This window comes from Hemitrygon akajei, chromosome 8, assembly GCF_048418815.1.
Source record: "Hemitrygon akajei chromosome 8, sHemAka1.3, whole genome shotgun sequence".
Taxonomy (NCBI): domain Eukaryota; kingdom Metazoa; phylum Chordata; class Chondrichthyes; order Myliobatiformes; family Dasyatidae; genus Hemitrygon; species Hemitrygon akajei.
The window spans coordinates 2486055-2509117 of NC_133131.1; the positions used below are offsets into that span (position 1 = coordinate 2486055).

The 23063-nt window shown below is 41.8% G+C and overlaps 1 protein-coding gene across 13 annotated transcripts in view; it reads right to left on the reverse strand.

The window, feature by feature from the left end:
* The window catches only part of ncor1 (nuclear receptor corepressor 1), a 273467-nt gene that overhangs the window by 57855 nt on the left and 192549 nt on the right, over positions 1–23063 (reverse strand). For all 13 annotated transcript variants that reach the window (XM_073053048.1, XM_073053047.1, XM_073053052.1 and 10 more), the window contains 12 exons: positions 18806–18910; positions 18570–18670; positions 17845–18016; positions 10522–10665; positions 9439–9519; positions 8641–8882; positions 6864–7212; positions 6450–6671; positions 4634–4834; positions 4385–4525; positions 3476–3616; positions 2370–2535 (listed from right to left, as the gene is read on the reverse strand). In XM_073053048.1, coding sequence (XP_072909149.1) covers positions 2370–2535; positions 3476–3616; positions 4385–4525; positions 4634–4834; positions 6450–6671; positions 6864–7212; positions 8641–8882; positions 9439–9519; positions 10522–10665; positions 17845–18016; positions 18570–18670; positions 18806–18910 — 2065 coding nt within the window. The remainder of the gene's footprint in view (positions 1–2369; positions 2536–3475; positions 3617–4384; positions 4526–4633; positions 4835–6449; positions 6672–6863; positions 7213–8640; positions 8883–9438; positions 9520–10521; positions 10666–17844; positions 18017–18569; positions 18671–18805; positions 18911–23063) is intronic.

Here is a 23063-nt window from a genome sequence, read left to right on the forward strand (position 1 = left end):
AATCTAGAAATTATTACCTGGGTGGTCCTATTTTTCAGCTTTTACCTAGCTCTCTAATTTCTCTTTTCAGGACCTCTTTACTATTCCTTCCTACGTCATTGGTACCAATATATACCAAGACATCTGGCCACTCTCCCTCCAAACTGTTGGGGATGTGATCCGAGATATCCCTGACCCTGGTACCTGGGAGGTAACATACCATTTAGGTGTCCAATTCATGGTACACAGAATCTCCTGTCTGTTCCTCTGATTATCCTTCTCCCTCTTTCCCTTCTGCATCACAGACCTATGCTCAGTTCCAGTAACCCGGTCTCCCTGGCCTTTCTTTGGGACGTCATCCCCCACAACAGTATCCAAAGTGATATACTTATTATTGAGGGAATGGCCACTGGGTGCTCTGCCTATTCACATTTCCATTTCTCCTGACAGTCACCCAGCTACTCGCCTCCTGCAACTTCGGGGCGACTACTTCCCTGTAACTCTGACTGATTATCTCTTCACTCTCAAGTACAAGTCGAAGGTCATCTAGCTGCTGCTCCAGATCCCTGTCTTCAAGGAGCTGCAGCTGGAAGTACTTCACACAAATGTAGTTCCTTGGGAGACTCTGGGTCTCCCAGGATTACAGCATCCAGAATAAAGAACACACAACAGCCATTTACTACACTAGGTACAGCAAGAGGGAAAAAAAAGGAACCTTAACAGAAGCTTATCCAGAGCCAACGGCTCCTCTAGCTAAAACCTGACACTCCTACTCTCACCACTGGCCTACTTCCAATAATGGCCACCCCCTGCTGGTCCCTTCTGTACTTCTCAACAAGTGTCGTCAACCTGTGAGAAACCTCATAATAGTATTCTGCTCCCGCCGTTGATTGGGCCACCAGAACTCACTGACAAATGTACTACTTCTTGTCAATACTGAGTACACCATTTAAACAATCATTGTCCAGGTTCAAAAAAGTATGTGCACCTCTGGCGTAATGCCTTCTACAAAAGCTATTAGGAGTCAAGTGTTCCAATCAATGAGATAAGATTGGAGGTGTGGGTTGTTGAGGTGCCCTGCCCTATTAAAACAAAATGACACACAAAGTCAGGTTACTGAAAGAGCCTGCTCTTCTTAAGAAGATATGTTTATATGCACCATGCCTCGAGCAAATAACTTTCAGAGGAACCTTAGAAGTAGAGATGCATGAAGCTGGAAAAGGCTACAAAAGCATTTCTCAAGACCTGATTGTTCATCAGTCCATTAACAGTAATTTTCTACAAATGGAGAAAATTCAGTACTGATACTACTCTCCCTAGGAGAGGGCATCCTGCAAAGAACCCGTCAAGAGCACAACATGCAATGCTGAAGGAGGTGAAAAAGAACCCAAGGGTAACAGCAAAAGACCTGCAGAAATCTCTAGAACTTGATAAAGTCTCTGTTCATGTGTCCACTAAAAGAAAAACACTGAAAAAGAACGGAAGAAACCAATGCTGCATGTTTCAAGTTTGCAAAAGACCACCTGGATGTTCCACATGCTTCTGGGTCAATGCTCTGTGGACAGATGAGACAAAAGTTGAACTTTTTATCAGAAATACACACTATGTTTGGAGGAAAAAGGGCACTGCACACCAGCACCAAAACCTCATCCCAACCGCAAAGCATGTTGGAAGGAACATTATGGTTTGTGGCTGCTTTGCTGCCTCAGGGCCTGGACAGCTTGCAATTGAGGGAACAATGAATTCAAAATTGTATCAAGACATTTTACAGGAGAATGTCAGGGTAGCAGTCTGTCACCTGAAGCTGAATATAAGTTGGATGATGCAACAAGACGATGATCTGAAACACAAGAGTAAATCAACAGCATAATGGTTTAAAAAGAAAATTCATGTATTGGAATGGGTTAGGGCTAGGGTCAGAGTTCAATAGAGATGCTATTGCATGACATGAAGAGGGCAGTTCACGCAAGGTATCCCAGAAATATCGATGAACTGAAACAGTTTTGTATGGAGGAATGGTTAAAATTCCTCCTTGCTGTTGTGCAAAGTCAGATCAGCAGCTACAGGAAACATTTGGTGGAAGTTATTGCTGCTAAATGAGGTTCTACCAGTTATTAAATACAAGGGTTTACATACTTTTTCCAGCCCGGACTGTGAATGATTAAACAACATGTTCAATAAAAACATGAAAAGTACAATTAGTCTGTTACTAGTTTAGGCAGATTGTGTTTGTCTATTATTGTGACTCAGATGAAGATCAAAACCACATTTTATGAGCAATTAATGCAGAAAACTAGGAAATTGCAAAGGGTTCATTAAACTTTTTCTTGCAACTGTACATTATCTGAAACTTTAGGCTTTTAACCTACTTGAAGATCGATCTAACATACATTATCCGAGGCTGTGTAGCTGCATCAAGCGAGGTTATAACACCCTTGCCATTGGCTCCTTGGAATATACTTGGTCGCTGCTGTAACATGGTCTCTTGCGCTCGTATTGATGGGGATGGGGAACGGACATAGCCATGACTGCTGGGTCTACTGGTCTGTTCAGGACCTGTGAGAAAAAAAGAAAATGAAAATGCATCTTCGAGAAATGAACCTTCACAATGCATCAAAGGGTGGCTGAAGGAACCAACCTTTTTATTTTCTTTTTAAATCTTTTTATTAATTTTAAACAAACATAAATGAAACATGAATAGAGAGTTTGAGAGTACATAATTAATAGGTTAAGTATACATTCAAATAGATGATAATCCATATATAATAACCTCCCAAACTCATAGTAATTACGAAAAAAGGAGTAAATAAGAAAAAAAAACCTAACCAACACAGGCCATTGCATTATGTCAAATATACACAGTAGCGTCAATAACTCCGTACCTCCATCCAAATAATTAAGGATAATAGAAGCAGGGTTTAGGAAAAGTCAGTTTAACTCATGTGAAAATGTTGAATAAATGGTCTCCAAGTTTCTTCAAATTTAACTGAAGGATCAAAGACAACACTTCTAATTTTTTCTAAGCTCAAACAAGAGATAGTTTGAGAAAACCACTGAAATATAGTTGGAGGATTAATTTCTTTCCAGTTCAATAGGATAGATCTTCTAGCCATTAATGTAACAAATGCAATCATCCGTCGAGCTGAGGGGGATAAACAACTATTATCCACCATTGGTAAACCGAAAATTGCAGTAATAGGATGCGGTTGCAATTTGATATTCAGAACTGTTGAAATAATACCGAAAATATCTTTCCAATAATTTTGCAAACAAGGGCAAGACCAAAACATGTGGGTCAATGAAGCAACTTCAGAATGACATCTGTCACAGGTTGGATTAACACAAGAATAAAATCGAGCAAGTTTATCCTTGGACATGTGAGCCCTATGTACAACCTTAAATTGTATTAGGGCATGTTTAGCACAAATAGAAGAAGAATTGACTAAGGGACCAACCTTATGCCCACACACTCCCAGAGTCAGAACACATTACTCACCTGCTCTGAGATAAGACAGGTCACAAGTTGTCACAGCTAATCTTTCTCTTTCTCTCTGTTCCCGTTCTCTTTCCCTCTCTCTCTCTTTTTCCCTCTCACGCTCTGCATTTGCTGTGGATGCAGATATATGTGCAGGGTGACCTGTGCAAAACCAAAAACCATGAACATCAATGTCAGGTGAAAATAACTGAATCTTTTGAATGAAAGGCTCCTCCATCTTTGACGATTAGAAGTCCAGGATACTAAGTTGCCTGGCCATTCCCCTAACCAACCCCAATCAGGAACTTTATCTTTTCTTACTTAATTAGGTTTTGTGTAACACTAAAATACTCAGCTAATTACCCGACAACTTTATCTGCCTGGAGTCTGTTTAGTTCCCCATCCACAATCTCAGTTAAGGAACCATTGTTTTCAATTTAGACCTGATCCTCCATACTAATTCACTTTATCACTGGAGAGTGTCAAACACAATTATTATTGCATCATCCAAACACCTGGTAAATGTTTCACACAATGCTGAAATCTTGTTGATGGTGGAAACCTCTGCTGGGCTTGGAGATGAGCTGTTTAAATCAGCATATTTTCAGTAATGGTCTATCCATCCAGAATCTCAAAATGGTGCACACCCACCTTTAATTTCACATTCTTATTCATTTCTGTAGTGTTCTCTACCAAGGGTCATTACTGTCTTAGAAATAAAACCACCCATCTTCTCCTGAGAGGTGCAGAATTATTCACTTAGCCATGGAACACAAGTAGCTTTTATCAATCCAGCAATCTCACTAAGATCAGTGTGTACAAGGTATCATAGCATCAGCTGCTGTCTTTACCCTTTTAGTTTAGATAAATCATGACTTCAATCTGATTAAAAAAAACTCTGTGCCTTAAATAACAAAAAGCCATTCTTACCTGGTGATATAGGAGAGTGGTTGTACCGGCCTGGGTAAGGGGCTTGGTTACCAGGAATATAGGTTATCCTGTCCATGGGAGGAGTACTGCTCCCACCTGGCACAAGGATCGTGTGTGGCATCTGTGCCAAGTCGATGATCCCTGAAAGGCATACACTTCCAATAATCTGGTGTTCGTAACAAAACCATATTCAACGGACAGTCACAAACAGACATGGACACTTGCAGGTAGACAGAGAGGGTATCTCACCTCTGGCTCCAGAAGCATAGGGGACACCTAAAGTTTCTCGTGGTGACATCCCCCTAGTACCGTCTGGCTTGGTGATAACTTGCATTTGTTGGGAAGTAATATAGTCGTTGAGAATGGTCTGCCGTGTGTTCTCCATTGCATACAGTTGATAGTGATTTGAATAATTGGGGTTAGGAGAAAGTTGCCGGGAAAACAGGTATGCTGCAGATAATACAAAAAGCAACAAGAACATCAGAATGAAGGTTGCACCAACTGATCAAAAAAAACCATTTAGCAATTAATGTTCTTTGGCTCCATTAATACTGCCACATGGACTCGAATCTGGCTCAGGTAGATATATTCTACATGACAGTCTGAATACATCATATTGTTCATATTTGAGAACAACCTATTAACAGTCCCAGGTAGCAACCAGATGTTGGTTATTTTATTTAAATGAGCTGAAAATGGTAGATAGAATATATTGCAAGCAAGTGTGTGTTGATAAGACTTTGGGAAGAACAAACCAGTGGAAGAATGCATTAGTCCCAGTGTCATCTGCTAGTCAGGAAAGAAATAGGGTAATGGGATCCCAATCTTTTTCTATGTCATGACCAATACCATTAAAGCAGGGGGTCAGTGGATCCCAGGTTGGGATCCTCTGCTACAGATGAATGTGTGCTGAGGAACTGGTGAAGAGGTGGAACTTCAGATTTCTGGATCATTTGGATGTTTTCTGGGGAAGGTATGACCTGTACAACAAAGATGGGTTACAGCTGAATCTAACGGAGACCAATATCCTTGTGGGTAGGTTTGTTTGCGCTTTTGGGGAGGGTTTAAACTAATTTGCCAGGGGGATGGGAACTGGAGTGATAGGCCTAAGGATGAGGCAGTTGGTAAAATTGCATCACATTGTGGGCATCACTAAATCATGGCTGAAAGAAGATTATGGTTGGAGCTTAACATCAAAGGATAACTAATTTGGCAGGGGGATGGGCACTGGAGTGACAGTGTTGAAGATGAGGTAGTCAGTTTATAAACAAAAGCAACATGTAGTGAGACTCCGAGCAAGGAGAGGTTGATGATAGGGCAAAATTGCAGTTAGAAGAACAAGTTGCAAAGTAAAAAGCATAGAAAATTGAAAAGGGTTTATACAGGACTGAAGATGTTCTACTTGAATGTGTGCAGAATATAAGGTAGATGAACTTGTAACTCATGCATGATATTGTAGGTATACTGAATCATGGCTGAAAGAAAATTATAGCTGGGAGCATAATGTCCAAGGATACCCATTCTATCGAGAGGACAGGCAGGAAGGTAGAGGGGGTGGTGTGGCTCTGTGGTTAAAAAAAAATCAAAGCCTTAGACTTCAAACAGGTGACATAGGATTGGAAGATACAGAATTGATGTGGTATAATGAAGGAACTGCAAGGGATAAAAGACCCTGGTGGAGGTATATAAAGATATACAAAATTGTGAGGGGGTATAGATAGGGTAAATGCAAGCAGGCTTATTTCCCTGCTGTTGGGCAAGACTAGAATTTGGATATAGGTTAAGAGTGAAAGATGAAATACTCCAGGGGAAAATGTTATGAGTGTGGAACAAAGGGATTTCAGTATAAAAATGAAGACATTTTGCCTCAAATTTACACAACCTTGCTGGAATTGCATGTGGAATATTGTGTACAGGTCTGGTTTCCCTATCTCAGGATATATTTTCAATATATTATGACACATTGCAAGCTAATGCTCATCTATGGAAATTTTCACTCCAAATACCCACAAGACACGTGGCAAAATTATAGAATTTTTCACATCCCATTTTCAAAGAGCCTTACCTGGGTCTAATGCTCGATGGAAAGCCATTGTCTGGTCAAATGGAAGAGGAACGTGACCTCTGAATTCAGGATTCCCTCGCCCATGGATAGAGTCATAAGGGCTGAGAGTTGCAGATGGATCCACTACAGAGACTGGAGACTTGACAGATATGTTCTCTCTTTGTGCTGGGACTAATGTAGCTTTCCTTTCAGGGCCACTGGACTTCCCTGAAGTTGCAACACCTGCAATGCCAGAACACCAAGGTGTGCACATCAGTCTTTAAAATCACATGAGATGCTAATACACATGCTAAATCAAGTGAATCTGAAAAAATCTTTCAATATTTGCATGTACCATATTTGCTTTAGTAAAAACTAGATACACTTTCTGTTACTACCACTACCAAACAGCCAGTGCTAGTAGTTTAAGTTTACCTTCTTGTGATCTGCTGACCATGGGTGGACCCCTGGTAATGAAGCCAGGATACCCTACTGGTGTCCGCCTTGCATTAGGATCGTCATACAGGCCTGGACTCAGCTGAGGTTTCGAAGCTTCATGCATTGTTGACCTGAGAACTGATGTCCCAGAACTAGCCACTGCACTATGGCGGCCCCTTAACTGGTCAGTCGGTTTCATATCTTCATACTTCCTTTCCATGACCTTCACTCCCTCTGAGATCTTCTCCAACTGGTGCATGGGGTGTGGGTGTTTGCTAGCCACTGTGATCAGAGACTTGACATCATGTTTAATGGCAGACTGGCTCTCGTGCTTCACTGGGGTCCCCTGTAAAACAGGTACCATTATCTCAGATACAACATTCTTTAACTGGACATCTAAGCTTCATAAGACTAAAGGCATAGGAGCAGAATTAGGCCATTTGGTACATTAAGACTGCTCCTCCGTTCCATTATGGCTGATTTATTATCCCTCTCAACCCCATTCTGCTGCCATCTTCCTGTTACCTTTGACACCCTTACTAATCAAGAACCTATCACCATTTGCTTTATACCCAATATACCCAATGACCTGGCTTCCAGTCATCAGTTGCAATGAATTACACAAATTCACCACCATCTGGATGAGGAATTCACTATTCAATAATTAAAAATTAAACAAGTTAAAGATGTAAATTCAATGCTTTTTAAGCAACTTAAAACTGTCTCTAGCATGCAGCATTCATCACTTTGATTAGTACAACATATAGTAGTTAACTGGTTATTCAAATTCAGTTATGATTTAAAATAACTGGAATTTGGGCTCGAATTGTTATATTAAATCTGCTACAGTAAATATATTCTGATAACATGTTCATGAGCATTTGAGCTGATAATTAAAGATAATTCTATTCCATCTTGGTCACCTTCTGCTACCCCAGTAGCTGCATGTTACTGTGTTAATTAAGTTTTTGACTTAATTAATGCAATCAATAAATTAATCTAAAATATATCTAAAGAGTCACGTGAAATAAACATAGCTTGATCAGAAGCACTGAGTTTCTGCGAGGTAACAAGAATATCTGGTCTGCCCATCAGCTGACCGGGTAACTCTGTGAGCTACTGTGAGATAACACCATTACCCAGTCGGTCCATCAGCTGACCAGGTAACTCAATGAGTTACTGTGAGATAACAAGACTACCCAGTCTGCTCAACAGCAGTTTACTGACTCCTGGATCATTTCTCTGGACTGGACTCAATGCAAGTTTTTACATTACAGCTGGCTTTATTTTATCCCCCCGTTAATTTGCAATAAACAGTCCTTTTAACCAAGACAGTGAGATGGTCAGAGACGTGTACGGCTCCAATTCAACTTCCTGCACTTTGTATCTCTCAGAATAAACAACTGCAAAGTAGCACTTCTGAGTTACTAACTTGGACTACAAAGAGTGAGTGTAATTAAATCTATCGGGCAGTTTTTCCCCTTTCCCGTCATCATTATCATACTTCCTTTAAGAACATTTTGAAGTTAAGGAACAACTTTCATATCTTGAAGAGTTTTGGTTTAAATCAGCCTATATTATGCACAATACTTGGAGTAGTTCTTGAAAGAACATCAGCTTTGATGACAGATCTACCCAATGAGGCGAGATCAAAATTTAGCTAAATTTTCTATGAATTGTATTTGTAAAATGAAGTTACAAGTTAGATCTACAGATTCATAACTCATCAATTTCATGAAAAACATCTAATAAAACCAGAGGTGAAAATAAGTACCTGCGATATTGAACCTTCCACAATTGATCGTGTGCCTTGTACTATTTCTGGGGTTTTCCGACTTTCTTGCCTTGGAATCTCATGAATTGAGCGACCCATCTCTTTAATGGTGGTGACTCCCTCATAAGGTTTGCCTTTAGTAATAGACCCCTCAAAAGTTCGCAGCGGTGGACTTTCCCGCTTAATCTGCTTGCTATACTTTATGCCTTCTTCATAGTTCTCACTGGAAGCTCTGGGTGTACCTAACCGATGTCACAAACAAATGAACATTTAAATTTCATGAAGTATGAAGGAACATAAAATTGTTACACAACTCAAAGATACCATGCTGGTCTTGACGAAGGGTCTCGGCCCGAAAAGTCAACAGTGCTTCTCCTTGTAGATGCTGCCTGGCCTGCTGTGTTCTACCAGCATTTTGTGTGTGATGCTGGTCTTTTGCAAGGTCAAATGAAAATGAAAATCTGCAAGTGCTGGAATTTGAAATCAAAACAGAACATTTTGGAAATCCTCAGGAAGACAGGAACGCTTGTAATGAAAAATAGAGTTAACAGTTAAGGTCTGATAGAGCGATCATGTCTGTATAAAGCATGTCCATCAGCAGCTACTTTCACATCGCATAAAGTAGACCATACAAAGGAGTTTCAGTTAAGTCATGCTGCACGTTCTGCAAGAGAGGTAGATGGATGACCTCCAAGAAAGGTTGAAAAACTGAAAAATGTTCAGTTCAATTCCCAACCTAAAAAGGCAGATATTCCAAGAAATAAGCTTTAAAGGAATCTAGAATAAAAGAGGCCTTACCTTGCATTATTGACCCTGATGGAACAGCCCGGTCTTTAGAGTCTGGTAAATGAGGGCTCTCCCTTGCACGACTGATGAGACCTGAAATTGGGAAGGCAAGAGCATTTTTAGAACCTTTACTATATTTCACCATTTGCTCCTCAATTACCAGCTATATTTCAATACATAGAAGAGACCAGGATTGATTTCTCAATTACTATAGAGCAGAACATGAAAAACACACAAGTATATGGACTACAAACAGAAATAAGCCAGTTAGCCTCTCAAGTCTACCCCACCATTCTGTTCTAACTGTAACTTTAATTCTGTATTCCTGATTGCTCAGGAAACCTTCATCCTTTCCTTATTTTGTATCTTCTAACTCTCTCTTCAGAATTTTTAGACACTGCTTTTATCTGCCTTTGAAGAGCTCCAAAGATTTTGGGACCTGAGAGGAAAACATTCAACTCAATTGTCTTAAACAGTGACCCTGATTCTTAAACACTAATTCCTAATTACGGATTCAATCTCAGGAGGATCATCCTCTCCACATCCCTCAAGATCCTCCAACTTTTCAGTGTTTCAATCTACAAAAAGCTCAGAAAAGCTACTGGATAAGGGCAGTGAAAATATTGGTGAGGTAGAGCTCATGTTTCTTTCTATTCAAATAGTCAAAATAAAGAATTCTTCCCCCATGGTTTAAAGTTCACATAATTAATTGAACCAAAACAATTTCAGAAACATTATTTTTCAAATAGATCAGGTGCCCAATCTGAGACTTTAACCATGTGAACAGAATCTAAGCATTCTCTCACACAAGGACAAAGTACTGATTGGAGCAGGAGTTCCCAACCTGGGGCCCATGGACCACTCAGTTAATGGTAGGGAACTAAGGCATAAAAAAAGGTTGGGAACCCCTGGACTATATACTTGGCAGTCAAGAGGACTATTATAAGATGGAGACAGGCTGAAGCCACGATACATCTGATTCTTTCTTGATGTTGAAACTGAAGCATCACTAATAAAATATTTATGATTAAACTTCAAACAAAATACAGAGCATTAGCTATGCTGTGAATCAGCAGAGACTCCCCACAGTTGTACCTTCGTATGGCGCAGATACCGGAGACTCGCGCACTGGGAGTCCTCGATTTAATCCACCTTCCATGAGATCGTAGCTCCGCTTGACTCCGTGGAGCTCAAGGCCTGTTCTGGGACTCCTTGTGCCCTCTCGTACATTCTTTGCAGCTGGTAGGATAAAGGAATGTTCTGATGAAAAGAAAGCAAAAAACTTGCAAAATGGCATCAATTCAACCCCAAAAATTTACTGTGGAGTTTGTGCAGATACACGCATGGCTGTAAACAGCAAGATCCCTCTGTCCTAAGAGGCGGCCAAGAGCTCATGTACCTGAATGAGTATCCAGGTAGTAATCATAGGAAATAAGCAAGTACCAGGAGTGTCAATCTGGAATTAGAGAGCATTAATGAGCATGGAGCATCACACTGGGCTACAGGATCATCTGATTGTATGGATCAATCAGGGTTGGTGAATAATTGTGCCCTGGAGTATCAGTCAAGAATCAGTGAGCACCAATAGGCCCGGAGCAGCAGTGTGGATCTGGAGGCTTGTCTGAAGTGAGAGGTCCCAGAAATATACAAGGACAACCTAGAGGAGTAGATACCCAATGGGCATGAAGGTTCAGTCTGGACTGAATGGGTGTCTAATCAGAGAGGAATGGGTAAGAATTTATTAGGCAAGGAATGAGTACACAACAGGCATTTAATTTGGAAATGACCACTGGGCAACACCATCTGGTGCAAGCAAACACTCAATGAACATGGACTGTTAGTCTGGTACATGCATCAATGGACGTGGATTGTAGGTCTGGAGTGCCAGTGACACATTGGTCACACTGGTTAATTAGCTGATATAGACTGCAACTAATTCAGGGAACTGGTGGGAGAATTGAGAGTGGATTAGTGGTGTGCAGTGGAATTTTATAAAACTTTCAGAGAAATTATACTGCATGGCACTGAGGGCAATACATTGACATGGAGTGTAGATTGCCTAAGCAGAGAACACGTAGCAGGAAAATGAGTGTCATCTTCCAGTTGCGAGAATTTGACCAGTGAGGAGCTGCAGTGCACCAGCTGTTCACAATCTGTATCAGGATTTGATTTGGATGTGGGGATTAAGTGTACAATATAGGACTGGAACAGAATTATGCCATTCGGCCCACTGAGACGCTCTGCTATTTGATCATGGTCTATCGACTTCTCTCTCAACCCCTTTCTCCTGCTTTCTCCCCATAACCTTTCACACCTTGACTTATCAAAAATCAATCAACCCCTCTTTTAAATACAAAGACCTGGCCTCCACACCCACCTGTGGCAATGAATTCTACAGATCCATCATCCACTGGCTGAAGAAATTCCTCAATTTTGTTCTAAATGAACTTCCCTCTATTGTGTGTGTACTGTGCTCAATTCTGGCCGCCTCACTACAGGAAGGACGTGGAAACCACAGAAAAGATGCAGAGGAGATTTAAAAGGATGCTGCCTGGATTGGGGAGCATGCGTTATGAGAACAGGTTGAGTGAACTCGGCCTTTTCTCCTTGGAGTGATGGAGGATGAGAGGTGACTTGACAAAGATGTACAAGATAATGAGAGGTATTGATCGTGTGGATAGTCAGAGGCTTTTCTCCAGGGCTGAAATGGCTAGCATGAGAGGACATAGTTTTAAGTTGCTTGGAAGTAGGTACAGAAGAGATGTCAGGGGTAAGTTTTTTTTAAAAAAATGCTGAGTGTGGTGAGTATATGGAATGGGCTGCCAGTGGCAGTGGTGGAGGCGGAAACAATAGGATCTTTTAAGAGACTCCTGGATGGCTACACAGAGCTTAGAAAAATCAGAGGCTAGATATGGATAAAGCCTAGATAGTTCTAAGATAGGGACATGTTCGGCACAGCTTTGTGGGCCGAAGGGCCTGTATTGTGCTGTATGTTTTCTTTGTTTTTATATTCTGAGGTTCTGTCCTCTGGCTCTGGAGCACCCCCCCCCCCCCCCACTATAGGAAACATCTCTCCACATCCACTCTATTCGATAAGTTTCCATGAGATTTCCCCCTCATTCTTCTAAATTCCCGTGAGTATAAGCCCAGAGCCATCCAACGGACCTCATATGATAAGCCTTTCATTGCCAGAATCATTTTTGTGACCTCTTTTGAACCCTCTCCAATTTCAGCCCATTTTTCTTAGATAAGGGGCCCAAAGCTGCTCAAAATACTCCAAGCGAGGTATCACCAGTGCCTGATAAATCCTCAGCATTACATCCATGTTAATATTCTAGTCCTCTCAAATGAACATTAACATTGTATTTGCATTCCTCACCACCAACTCAACCTGCAACCTAACCTTAAGGAATCATACACAAGGACTTCAAAATCCCTTTGCAACTCTGATTTTTGGATTTTCTCCCTGTATAGAAAATAGTCTACGCTTTTATTCCTTCTACCAAAGTGCCTGACCGTGCACTTCCAGACATAGGACACAGACATCTACAGCACATTACAGGCTCTACAGCCCACAAGTTTACGCTGAATTAATTATAAGGCATTAGATTTCAGAACATCTGGGGAAAGATGCAATTAAATATTTTTGCTCTCCAGAAAACATTGGTACAAAAGGTTATCGTTTAAAGCATAGACATCTATAGCACATTACAGGCCCTTTGGCCCACAATGTTGTGCCAACCATGTAACCTGCTCTAGAAACTGCCTAGAATTTCCCTACCACATAGCCCTCTATTTTCCAAACCTCTGTGTACCTATCTAAGACTGTCTTATAAGACCCTATTGTATTCGTCTTTACCACCATCGCTGGCAGTGCATTCCATGCACCTACCACTGTGTGGAAAAACTCAGCTCTGACTTCCCCCTTGTACCTACTTTCAAGCACCTTAAAACTATGCCCCCTCATGTTAGCCATTTCAGCCCCAGGAAAAATATCTGAATATCCACATGATTAATGCCGCTCATCATTTTATACTCCTCTATCAGGTCACCTCTCATCCTCTGTCGCTCCAAGGAGAAAAGGCCAAGTTCATTCAACCTATTTTCAACCTACATCCTCCAATCCAGGCAACATCCTTGTAAATCTCCTCTGCACTCTTTCTTTAGTATCCACATCCTTCCTGTAATAAGGTGACCAGAAGTGAACACAGTACTCCAAGTGAGTCTAACCAAGGTCTTATATATCTTTAACATTACCTCACAGCTCTTGAACTCAATCCCACAGTTGATGAATGCCAACACAGTATACGCCTTCTTAACAACACTGTCAATCTGCGTAGCAGATTTAAGTGTCCTATGGACATGGATTCCAAGATTTCTCTGATCCTCCACACTGCCAAAAGTCTTACCATTAATCTTATATTCTGCCTTCAAATCTGACCTTCCAAAATTAACCAATTCACACTTATCTAGGTTGAACTTCATCTGCCACTTCTCAGTCCAGTTCTGCATGCTATCGATGCCCTACTGTAACCTTTGATAAACCTCCAGACTATCCACAACACCCTCAATCTTTGTAACATCAGCAAACTTACCAACCCATCATTCTACTTCCTCATACAGGTCATTTATAAAAATCACTAAGAGGAGGTATCCTAGAACAGATCCCTGCGGAACACCACTGGTCATCCATGCAGAATATGAACTTTGTACAACCACCCTTTACCTTCCGTGGGCAAGCCAATTCTGGATCCACAAAGCAAGGTCTCATTGGATCCCATGTCTCCTTACTTTCTGCACGAGTTTTGCTTGGGGAATCTTATCAAATGCCATACTGAATCCATATACACTATATCCACTGCTCTTCCTTCATCAATGTGTTTTGTTGTATTCTCAAAGAATTCAATCAGGCTCGTAAGACAACAACCTGCCCTTGACAAAGCCATGCTGATTATCCCTAATCAGATTATGTCTCTCCAAGTGCTAAATCCTGCCTCTGAGGATCTTCTCTAACAATTTGCTTGCCATCTGCCACTTTTTTACCCATTCTCCTAATCAATCCAAGGATTTCTGCAGCCTCCCTGCTTCAACACTACTGGCCCCTCCACCTACCGTTGTATTGTCTGCAAACTTGGCCACAAAGCCATCAATTCTATCATTGAAATCATTGATATACAATGTACAAAGGAGCGGTCCCAACACCGACCACTGGAATACTGCTAGTCAACAGAAAAAGCCCCTTTCAGAGCCATAGAAAACTACAGCACAGAAACAGGCCACTTGGGTCCATCTAATCCATGCCGAACCATTTAAACTGCCAAGTCATAATCTTCCATCCATGTACTTATCCAAAGTTCTCTTAAATGTTGAGATCGCAATTGCATGCACCACGCTGGCAGCTTGTTCCATACTCTCACCGACCTGAATGAAGATGTTACCCGCTCATGTTCACATTAAAATTTCAGCTTTCACCATTATCTCATGACCTCTACTTCAAGTCTCACCCAACCTTAGCAGAAAAGGCCTGCTTGCATTAACCTTATCTATTACCCTCATAATTTTGTATACCTCTATCAAATCTCCCCACATAGTTTGTCATTGTCAGGAATAAAATTCTAACCTATTCAATCTTTCCTTACAACTCAAATCCTCCAATCCTGGCAGCATCCTTGTAAATTTTATTTCTGTAGTCTTTCAATCTTATTTACATTTTCCTGTATGCTAAGCTGTGTTCAGAGAGCTGCCTCATGGAGATTTGAGACAGGTGTCCAAAAAAAGACCAAGAACACAAGCTGACTCATAGAAACAACCAAAGCGGGGTCACGAGCGACTCCATCTCAAAGCGGCAAGGAAGACTGAAGCATCGAGGTGAATGGGAAGGGGTTCAGCAATGGCTCCAACAGATCATCCCCATCTCATTTGGCTCTACACATGGATTACCATTCTGATCTTCCAGAGGACCAATTTTGTTCTTAACATATCTGCATTAGACCTTCTCCTTCACCTTGTCTGCTAGAGCAACCTCATGTCTTCTTTTAGCCCTCCTGATTCCTTAAGTGTCCTTTTGCATTTCTTGTACTCAAATATATCAATTGTTCCTACCTGTCAATACCCATTATGCATCTCCATTTTTTCTAAATCAGGGTCTCAACATCTCTCGAAAATCAAGGTTCCCTAAACCTGTTATCTTTGCCTTTTATTCGGACAGGCACATACAGTATAAGTCAAGTCACTTTTTATTGTCATTTCGACCATAACTTCTGGTACAGTACACAGTGAAAACAAGATAACGTTTTTCAGGACCGTGGTGCTGCATGAAAACAGTACAAAAACTACACTGAACTATGTGAAAACAACAGAAAAAAACTACACTAGGCTATAGACCTACTCAGGACTGCATAAAACTCAGGACGGCATTACAATAAGTACTAAACAAGACAATAGGCACAGTAGAGGGCAGTAAGTTGGTGTCAGTCCAGGCTCTGGGTATTGAAGAGTCTGATAGCTTGGGGAAAGAGTACAAGCTTTGTACTCTGAAAATTTCACTTTTGAGGGCCTCCCATTTACACATTTGCCAGAAAACAGCCTGTCCAAATTCACACTTGCTAGATCCTTTCTGATACCATCAAGATTATTAGTTTCTCCAATCTAGAATCTCAAACCAAGGACCAGACCTATCTTTTTCCATAATTACCTTGAAACTAATGGTATTATGATTACTAATGCTAAGCTTACGCAAACTTCTGTCACCTGCCCTGTCTCACTCCTTCATAGATAAGTATTGCACTCTCTGTTGCTGGGACTTCTATGCACTGATTAAAGAAACTTTCCTGAACGCAGTTGACAAACTCTGTCTCATCCAGTCCTTTTCCCAGTAAACAAGTGGAAAGTTAAAATCATCTACCATAACAACCTTATGTTTCTTGCAACAGTCTGCAATCTCTAAATCCTACAGACTGTTGGGTGGTCTATAATACAGCACCATTAACATGGTCACACCTTTCTTATTCTTCAGTTCCAATTATAAAATCTCACTAGGTGAGTTCTCCAGTCTGTCCAGACATAGCACTGCTGTGACATTTTCCCTGACTAGTAAAGCCTTGCTTCCACCTTTAACCTCTCCCACTCTATCAATTCTAAAACAACACAACTCCAGAATATTGAGCTACCATAGCTGCCCCCTCCTTCAACCAAGTCTCACTAATGGCTACAATATCATAATTCCAGATGTTGATCCATGCCCTCAGCTCATTTGCCTTTCCTACAATACATCTTGATTTGAAACATAAGCAGCTCAGTATATTAGTCCCACCATGCTCAAACTTTTGCTTCCTGACTTTGGTTGCGGAAACAGATGCTGTTAAGATCTTAGACACTCTACTATCTGTTCTGGCACTCTGGTTCCTATCCCCCACATTCTGCCAATGCTCTATGCATGCTAGTATCTTTCCTGTAATGCCATGGGCTCTTATTTTGGGGTAAGCAGCCTCATGTGTGGCATCTTAAAACAGAGAAAACTTACAGCACAATACAGGCCCTTCGGCACACAAACATGTCCTTACACCTAGGCTTAACCCATTACCCTCTATTTTTCTAAGCTCCATGTAGCCATCCAGGAGTCTCTTAAAAGACCCTATCGTTTCCACCTCCACCACCGCTGCCGGCTGCCCATTCCACGCACTCACCACTCTCTGCGTAAAAAAAACTTACCCCTGACATCTCCTCTGTACCTACTTCTAAGCACCTTAAAACTATGCCCTCTCATGCTATTTCAGCCCAGGGAAAAAGCCTCTGACGATCAATGCCTCTCATTATCTTGTACATCTCTTGTCAAAGGTCTTCTAAAAATCCAAGTACACAACATCCATGAACTCTCCATTGTCCTTTGCTCCTCTGCCTTAATCTTTCTAGTATCCCCTTCCATTCAGCTTTGGCCAATTCCTCTCTCATGCCTCTGCAACGCTCTTTACTCCACTGCAATACTGAAACATTTGACTTTAGCTTCTCCCTTTCAAATTTCAGAGTGAATTCTATCATATTATGATCACGATCTCATAAGGATTCTTTTATCTTAAAACTCCCTTATCAAATCTAGTTCATTACACAACATGCAATCAAGAATAGCTGATCCCTTCATTGGCTCAAACACGAGCTGCTTTAAAAAGCCATTCCATAGCCATTCTACAAATTCCCTCTTGGAGGTCAAGTGGTTGGGAGTCAGAAGACTGCTGGAGGCCAAGACTGATTCAGTCATGATCTCACCAAGTGGCAGAGTAACTCTGAAGGGGTGACTGGCCTTACTAAGTATTTCTTATGTCTTGATCCCATTCCCACTGGGCAAAATACGTGGATGTGAAAAAACTGCATAGGTTTTGGAAAGCTGCTTTGCAAAGAAGAATAAAAAGATTGTGAACTTACTATCATAGGACAGTATGTGACCACTCTTACTTTCATAGATGACATGACCTTTAGACATTGCCTCTTCCCGGGACTGTTCAGGGCTCCCCGACTCCTCAGTGGCCAGTTTACCGATTGCTCCTTTCAGCAGCGTATCTGCAGCTATGCCTTGTTGTGACAGACCTGGTGTGCCCTGCAAACAGAATGTATTCCCATTGGACTATTTATTTGTTCTGAGTTTCAATCGCCAAGCCTGTTTCGTACTGTTCGGGTTGAACTGTCATTTCAGCCAGTTAACAAGCAGGAAGCTATTTTGCAATACTATTGCACACCTGTCAGATGCACAAAAACACTGAAGGACCAGCAACTCTTGATGTCACAGGTGCTGTAGCAAGAGAAGAGCAGGATTCCCACTGCTGCAACTGCGACCTACAAAGCAACAAATAAATCTTCCCTGTTGACAGAAACCTGAATGAAAGCTCTGGCAGAGGCTGTGTTTTGGCTGCTGTAGTCATAGAATGCCAGCTGGAGAAGTCTGCCTGTCTTCTTACTGAAGCAAAGCCTCAGGATACTGAATTCGACTTCACATTTGTTCAGATAGATTTCAATTTGATCTGTGGGTTAGAGCATTTTGTTGGTTTCCAGGAATTCAATGTCATTAGGTTTCTGCAGGCAGCCTTCCTGCGGTCAAGTCTGAGCTCACAATCATTGCAGGAGGTCAATAGGAAGGAGACAATGGTACATACCTGAGTGATGGAGCCCCGGTAAGAGGGTGGTTCTGCAGAAACCTTGTTTATTGGGCTGCCTCTTGTTAAACCGGTGTCCTGAATGGTTGCGATTGGACCACCTGTTGGAAAACAAGAGTAAAATCATGCTTTTTTCAACAATTGCTGAAATTTGTGAATAAGTCTTTCCAGATAATTTTACACATCACCTACTATGCTTGCAGCAATGTCAGATTTTGAATTATTTATCACCTTACCTCTCACCATATTGGCTTCATAAGCTGCCCTAGACAGCAGGCCCTCAGGCTGGGGATTGTGGCTCCTGGGAGAGAGTTCCTCTTGTTTAATGAATTGTAATGGACCTGGAAAATCAAGAACAAAACCAGTTACAAACTTACTGCTTTCACATTTCCTTTGTCTTTTAAATTCAGCCCTGTCACCTAATCACAAGCACGCCTTTTAAAAATGCTGCCAGAAGCCCCCACACCCTCTTCACATGCTGATAACCAACACAGAGAATGTAATAGACTAGGGCTCAGCCCTGCTGCCCTCGCTGCCACTTGCAGTTTTCCCTGATAGTCTCTGACACTACTAAAAATGTCTGCAACCCTCAGCTCATCTTGAGGAACTTAAACAGTTTTGTATGGAGGAATGGTCTAAAATTCCTCCTCGCTGTTGTGCAAGTCTGATCAGCAGCTACAGGAAACATTTGGTGGAGCCTATTGCTGCTAAAGGAGGTCATACCAGTTATCAAATACAAGGGTTCACATACTCTTTACAGCCTAGACTGTGAATGATTAAACAATGTGTTCAATAAAGACATGAAATCTACAATTAGTTTAGGCAGATTGTGTTCATTTATTATTGTGACTTAGATGAAAATCAGACATTTTAGGAGTAATTAATACATAAAACCAGGTAATTGCAAAGGGTTCATGAAACCTTTTTTTGCAACTGTACATGAAATGGATCACCAGAGGGGGAGAGTGGTGAGCATCTGGAACAGACTGCCGGAGAGACAGCTGGCAGCAGAGTAACCAACATTTAGGAAGTGCCAAGAGAAATGTGTGAATTACTGTTATAAAAGGCTTTGGGTGAAGTGCTGGGAGATGGGATTATCACAGGTGGGTACACATTGGTCAATGATAGACCAAATGCTTGTTTTTATGCCGTATGACTATGATGTTATGATACTTTCTCATCAGTTCTCAAATTTGATCACTTCTCTCACCCCAGGGTTTGAACCCAGGTCTTTGGCACTATGACGCAGTGGCACTTCTGGCTGCACCACTGAGCTGTCCAAAATGAATAATACCAGAGCAGATGCAATTTAGCAGATTACAATGTTGTGGCAATTACAGAGACTTGTCTGTCACAAGTGCCAGGTTGCCTGCTTGATGTTCCATGGTTTAGATGCTTCAAAATGGATAGGGAAGAACATAAGAGGGGTGGTGGGTGGGGGCGGAGAGCGACATTGCTATTCAAGCTGAGTATCACAGCAGCAGGAAGGGAAAACATTGTGGAGAAATCGTCCATTAAGTCAGTGTGGGTGGAAGTCAGAAGCAGGAAGGGAGCAGAGCAATCACTCTGTTGGGAGTATTCCACAGGCTCCACAATAGGCACCGGGACACTGAAAAGCAGATAAGTAGGTAGATTTTGAGTGACTTCAGCATCGCTAATATTGATTGGCAAAAGGCCAGATGAGGCAGAGCTTGTTAAGTGTGTCCAGGAAGAATTATCGATTCAATTACAATATGTGGACAGACAGACTAGGAGAGGCCAGACTGGATATGGTACTCTGCATTGAACTTGGTGAGGTGATGGACCTCTTGATAGACGATATTTTACAGATCGTGACCACAACTCTGATCTTTAGCATAGCCACAGACACAGACAACAGCAGATGAAATGGGAAAGTAATGGGGGCAAGGATAATTACAATAAACATTTGGCAAGAACTTGGGATTGCAAGTGGGAACATCTTCAAAAAATCTTCCTTGTGCCAAGCTCTGGGACATCTCGGGTTGAGTCCTCAGAATTCTTAAGTGGGAGGGCTAACAGCCAGAGGTTGTGGTCCATGGGTAGGACAAGTGACGAGGATCCGCACAGGGAGCTCACAGAGTTAGATACTAAGCTGAAGGGAAGGACATCCAGGGTTGTGATTTCAGGATTGCTACCAGTGCCACATGCTAGTGAGGCCAGAACTAGGACGATTATACAGTTTAATACATGGCTAAGGAGTTAGTGTAGGAGAGAGGGCACAAGATTTTGGATCATTGGGCTCTCTTCCAGGGAAGGTAGGACTTGTACAGAAGGGATGGTTTGCACTTGAATTGGAGGGGAACTAATATCCTAGCAGGAAGGTTCGTTAAAACTGCACGATAGGGTTTAAATTGAGTTGTAGGCAGAGGGAACCAGAGTGCCAGAACAGTTAGCGGAGAAATTGTACAGGCATATGTTGGCAAGACCGCAGACAAAGACATGAATCAAAAGGCTGAGCAAGATGCAACTGGTGTCCTGAGCTGCGTATATTTTAATGGAAAAAATATCGTAGGAAAGACAGATGAGCTCAGGACACAGATTAACACCTGGATTTATGACATTATAGCCATTAGTGAGACTTGGTTGCAGGAGGGGTGGGACTGGCAGCTCAATATTCCAGAGTTCTGTTGTTTTAGACACAAGAGTTACAGTGTCCATTACTTTAGACATAACAGAGATGGATTGATTAAAGGAGGAGGGGTGACACTACTAGTCAGGGAAAATGTTACAGCAGTGCTCTGTCAGGATGGACTGGAGAACACGACCAGTGAGGTGTTATGGGTGGAACTGAGAAATTAGTAAGATATGACCATGTTAATGGGGCTACATTCCAAACACCCAACAGTCCGAGGGATTTACAGGAACAAATTTGAAGAGATTGCAGGCTGATACAAGAAACATAAGGTTGTTAAGGTAGATGATTTTAACTTTCCATATATCAGCTGGGAATCCCATACTGTAAAAGGACTAGGTGGGATAGAGTTTGTCAAATGTGCTCAGAAAGGCTTCCTTAATCAGATGTCCCGAGAGAGTGTGCAATGTTGGATCTGCTATTAGGGAATGAGACAGGGCAGGTGACAGCCATTTGTGTAGGAGAACACTTTGAAACTAATGGTATTGTGGTCACTGGATGTAAAGCAAAAAGATAGGTCTGGTCCACAGTTTAATATTCTAAATTGAAGAAAGGCCCATTTTGATGGTATCAAAAATAATCTGGCAAGTGTGGATTGAAACAGGCTGTTTTTTTGGCAAAGATGTACTCAGAAAGTGGGAAGTCTTCAAAAAGAAATTTGAAGAGTACAAAGCTGGCACTCTGGTTCCCTCCACCTGCAACTCATTTTAAACCCTACCGTGCAGTTTTAACGAACCTTCCTGCTAGAATCTTAGTTCCCCTCCGGTTCAAGTACAAACTGTTCCTTCTATACAGGTCCCACCTTCCCTGGAAGAAAGCCCAATGATCCAAAATCTTGTGCCCCCCCCCCCCCCCCCCCCACACCAACTCCAAACTGTATAATCATCCTAGTTCTGGCCTCACTAGCATGTGACACAGGTAGCAATCCTGAGATCACAACCCGGGAGGTCCTGCCCTTCAGATCACAACGTTGGAAAGTGTATGGTCATGCACTTCGGTGGAAGAAATAAAATATTATTTAGATGGGGAGAGAATTCAAAATGCAGAGATGCAAAGAGACTTGGGAGTCCTTGTGCAAGATACCCTAAAGGTTAACCTGTAGGTTGAGTCAGCTGTGAAGAAGGCGAATGCAATGTTGGCATTCATTTCTAGAGGTATAGAATATAAGAGCCAGGATGTGATACTGAGGCTCTATAAGGCACTTGTGCGACCACACTTTGAGCAGTTTTGGGCTCCTTATTTTAGAAAGCATATACTGACATTGATGAGGGTTCACAGAAGATTCACGAGAATGATTCCAGGAATGAGAGGGTTACCATATGAGGAACGTCTGGTAGCTCTTGGGCTGTATTCCCTAGAGTTCAGGAGAATAGGAGAATGGGGGGGGGCGGGGGATCTCATAGAAACATTCCGAATGTTAAAAGGCCTGAACAGATTAGATATGGCAAAGTTATTTCCCATGGTAGAGGATTCTAGGACAAGAGGGCGTGACTTCAGGATTGAAGGATGTCCATTTACAACAGAGATGTGGAGAAATTACTTCAGTCAGAGGGTGGTAAATCTGTGGAATTTGTTGCCATGAGCAGCCGTGGAGGCCAAGTCATTGGGTGTATTTAAGGCAGAGATAGATAGGTTCTTGTTTAGTCAGGGCATCAAAGGGTATGGGGTGAAAGCAGGGGAGTGGGGATGGCTGGATGACATGGATCAGCCCATGATTGAATGGTGGAGCAGACTCGATGGGCCAAATGGCCTACTTCTGCTCCTATATCTTATGGTCTAAAGCTTGTATGTGCCTGTCCGAATAGAAAGGTAAAGATAGTAAGTATAGGGAAACTTGGTTT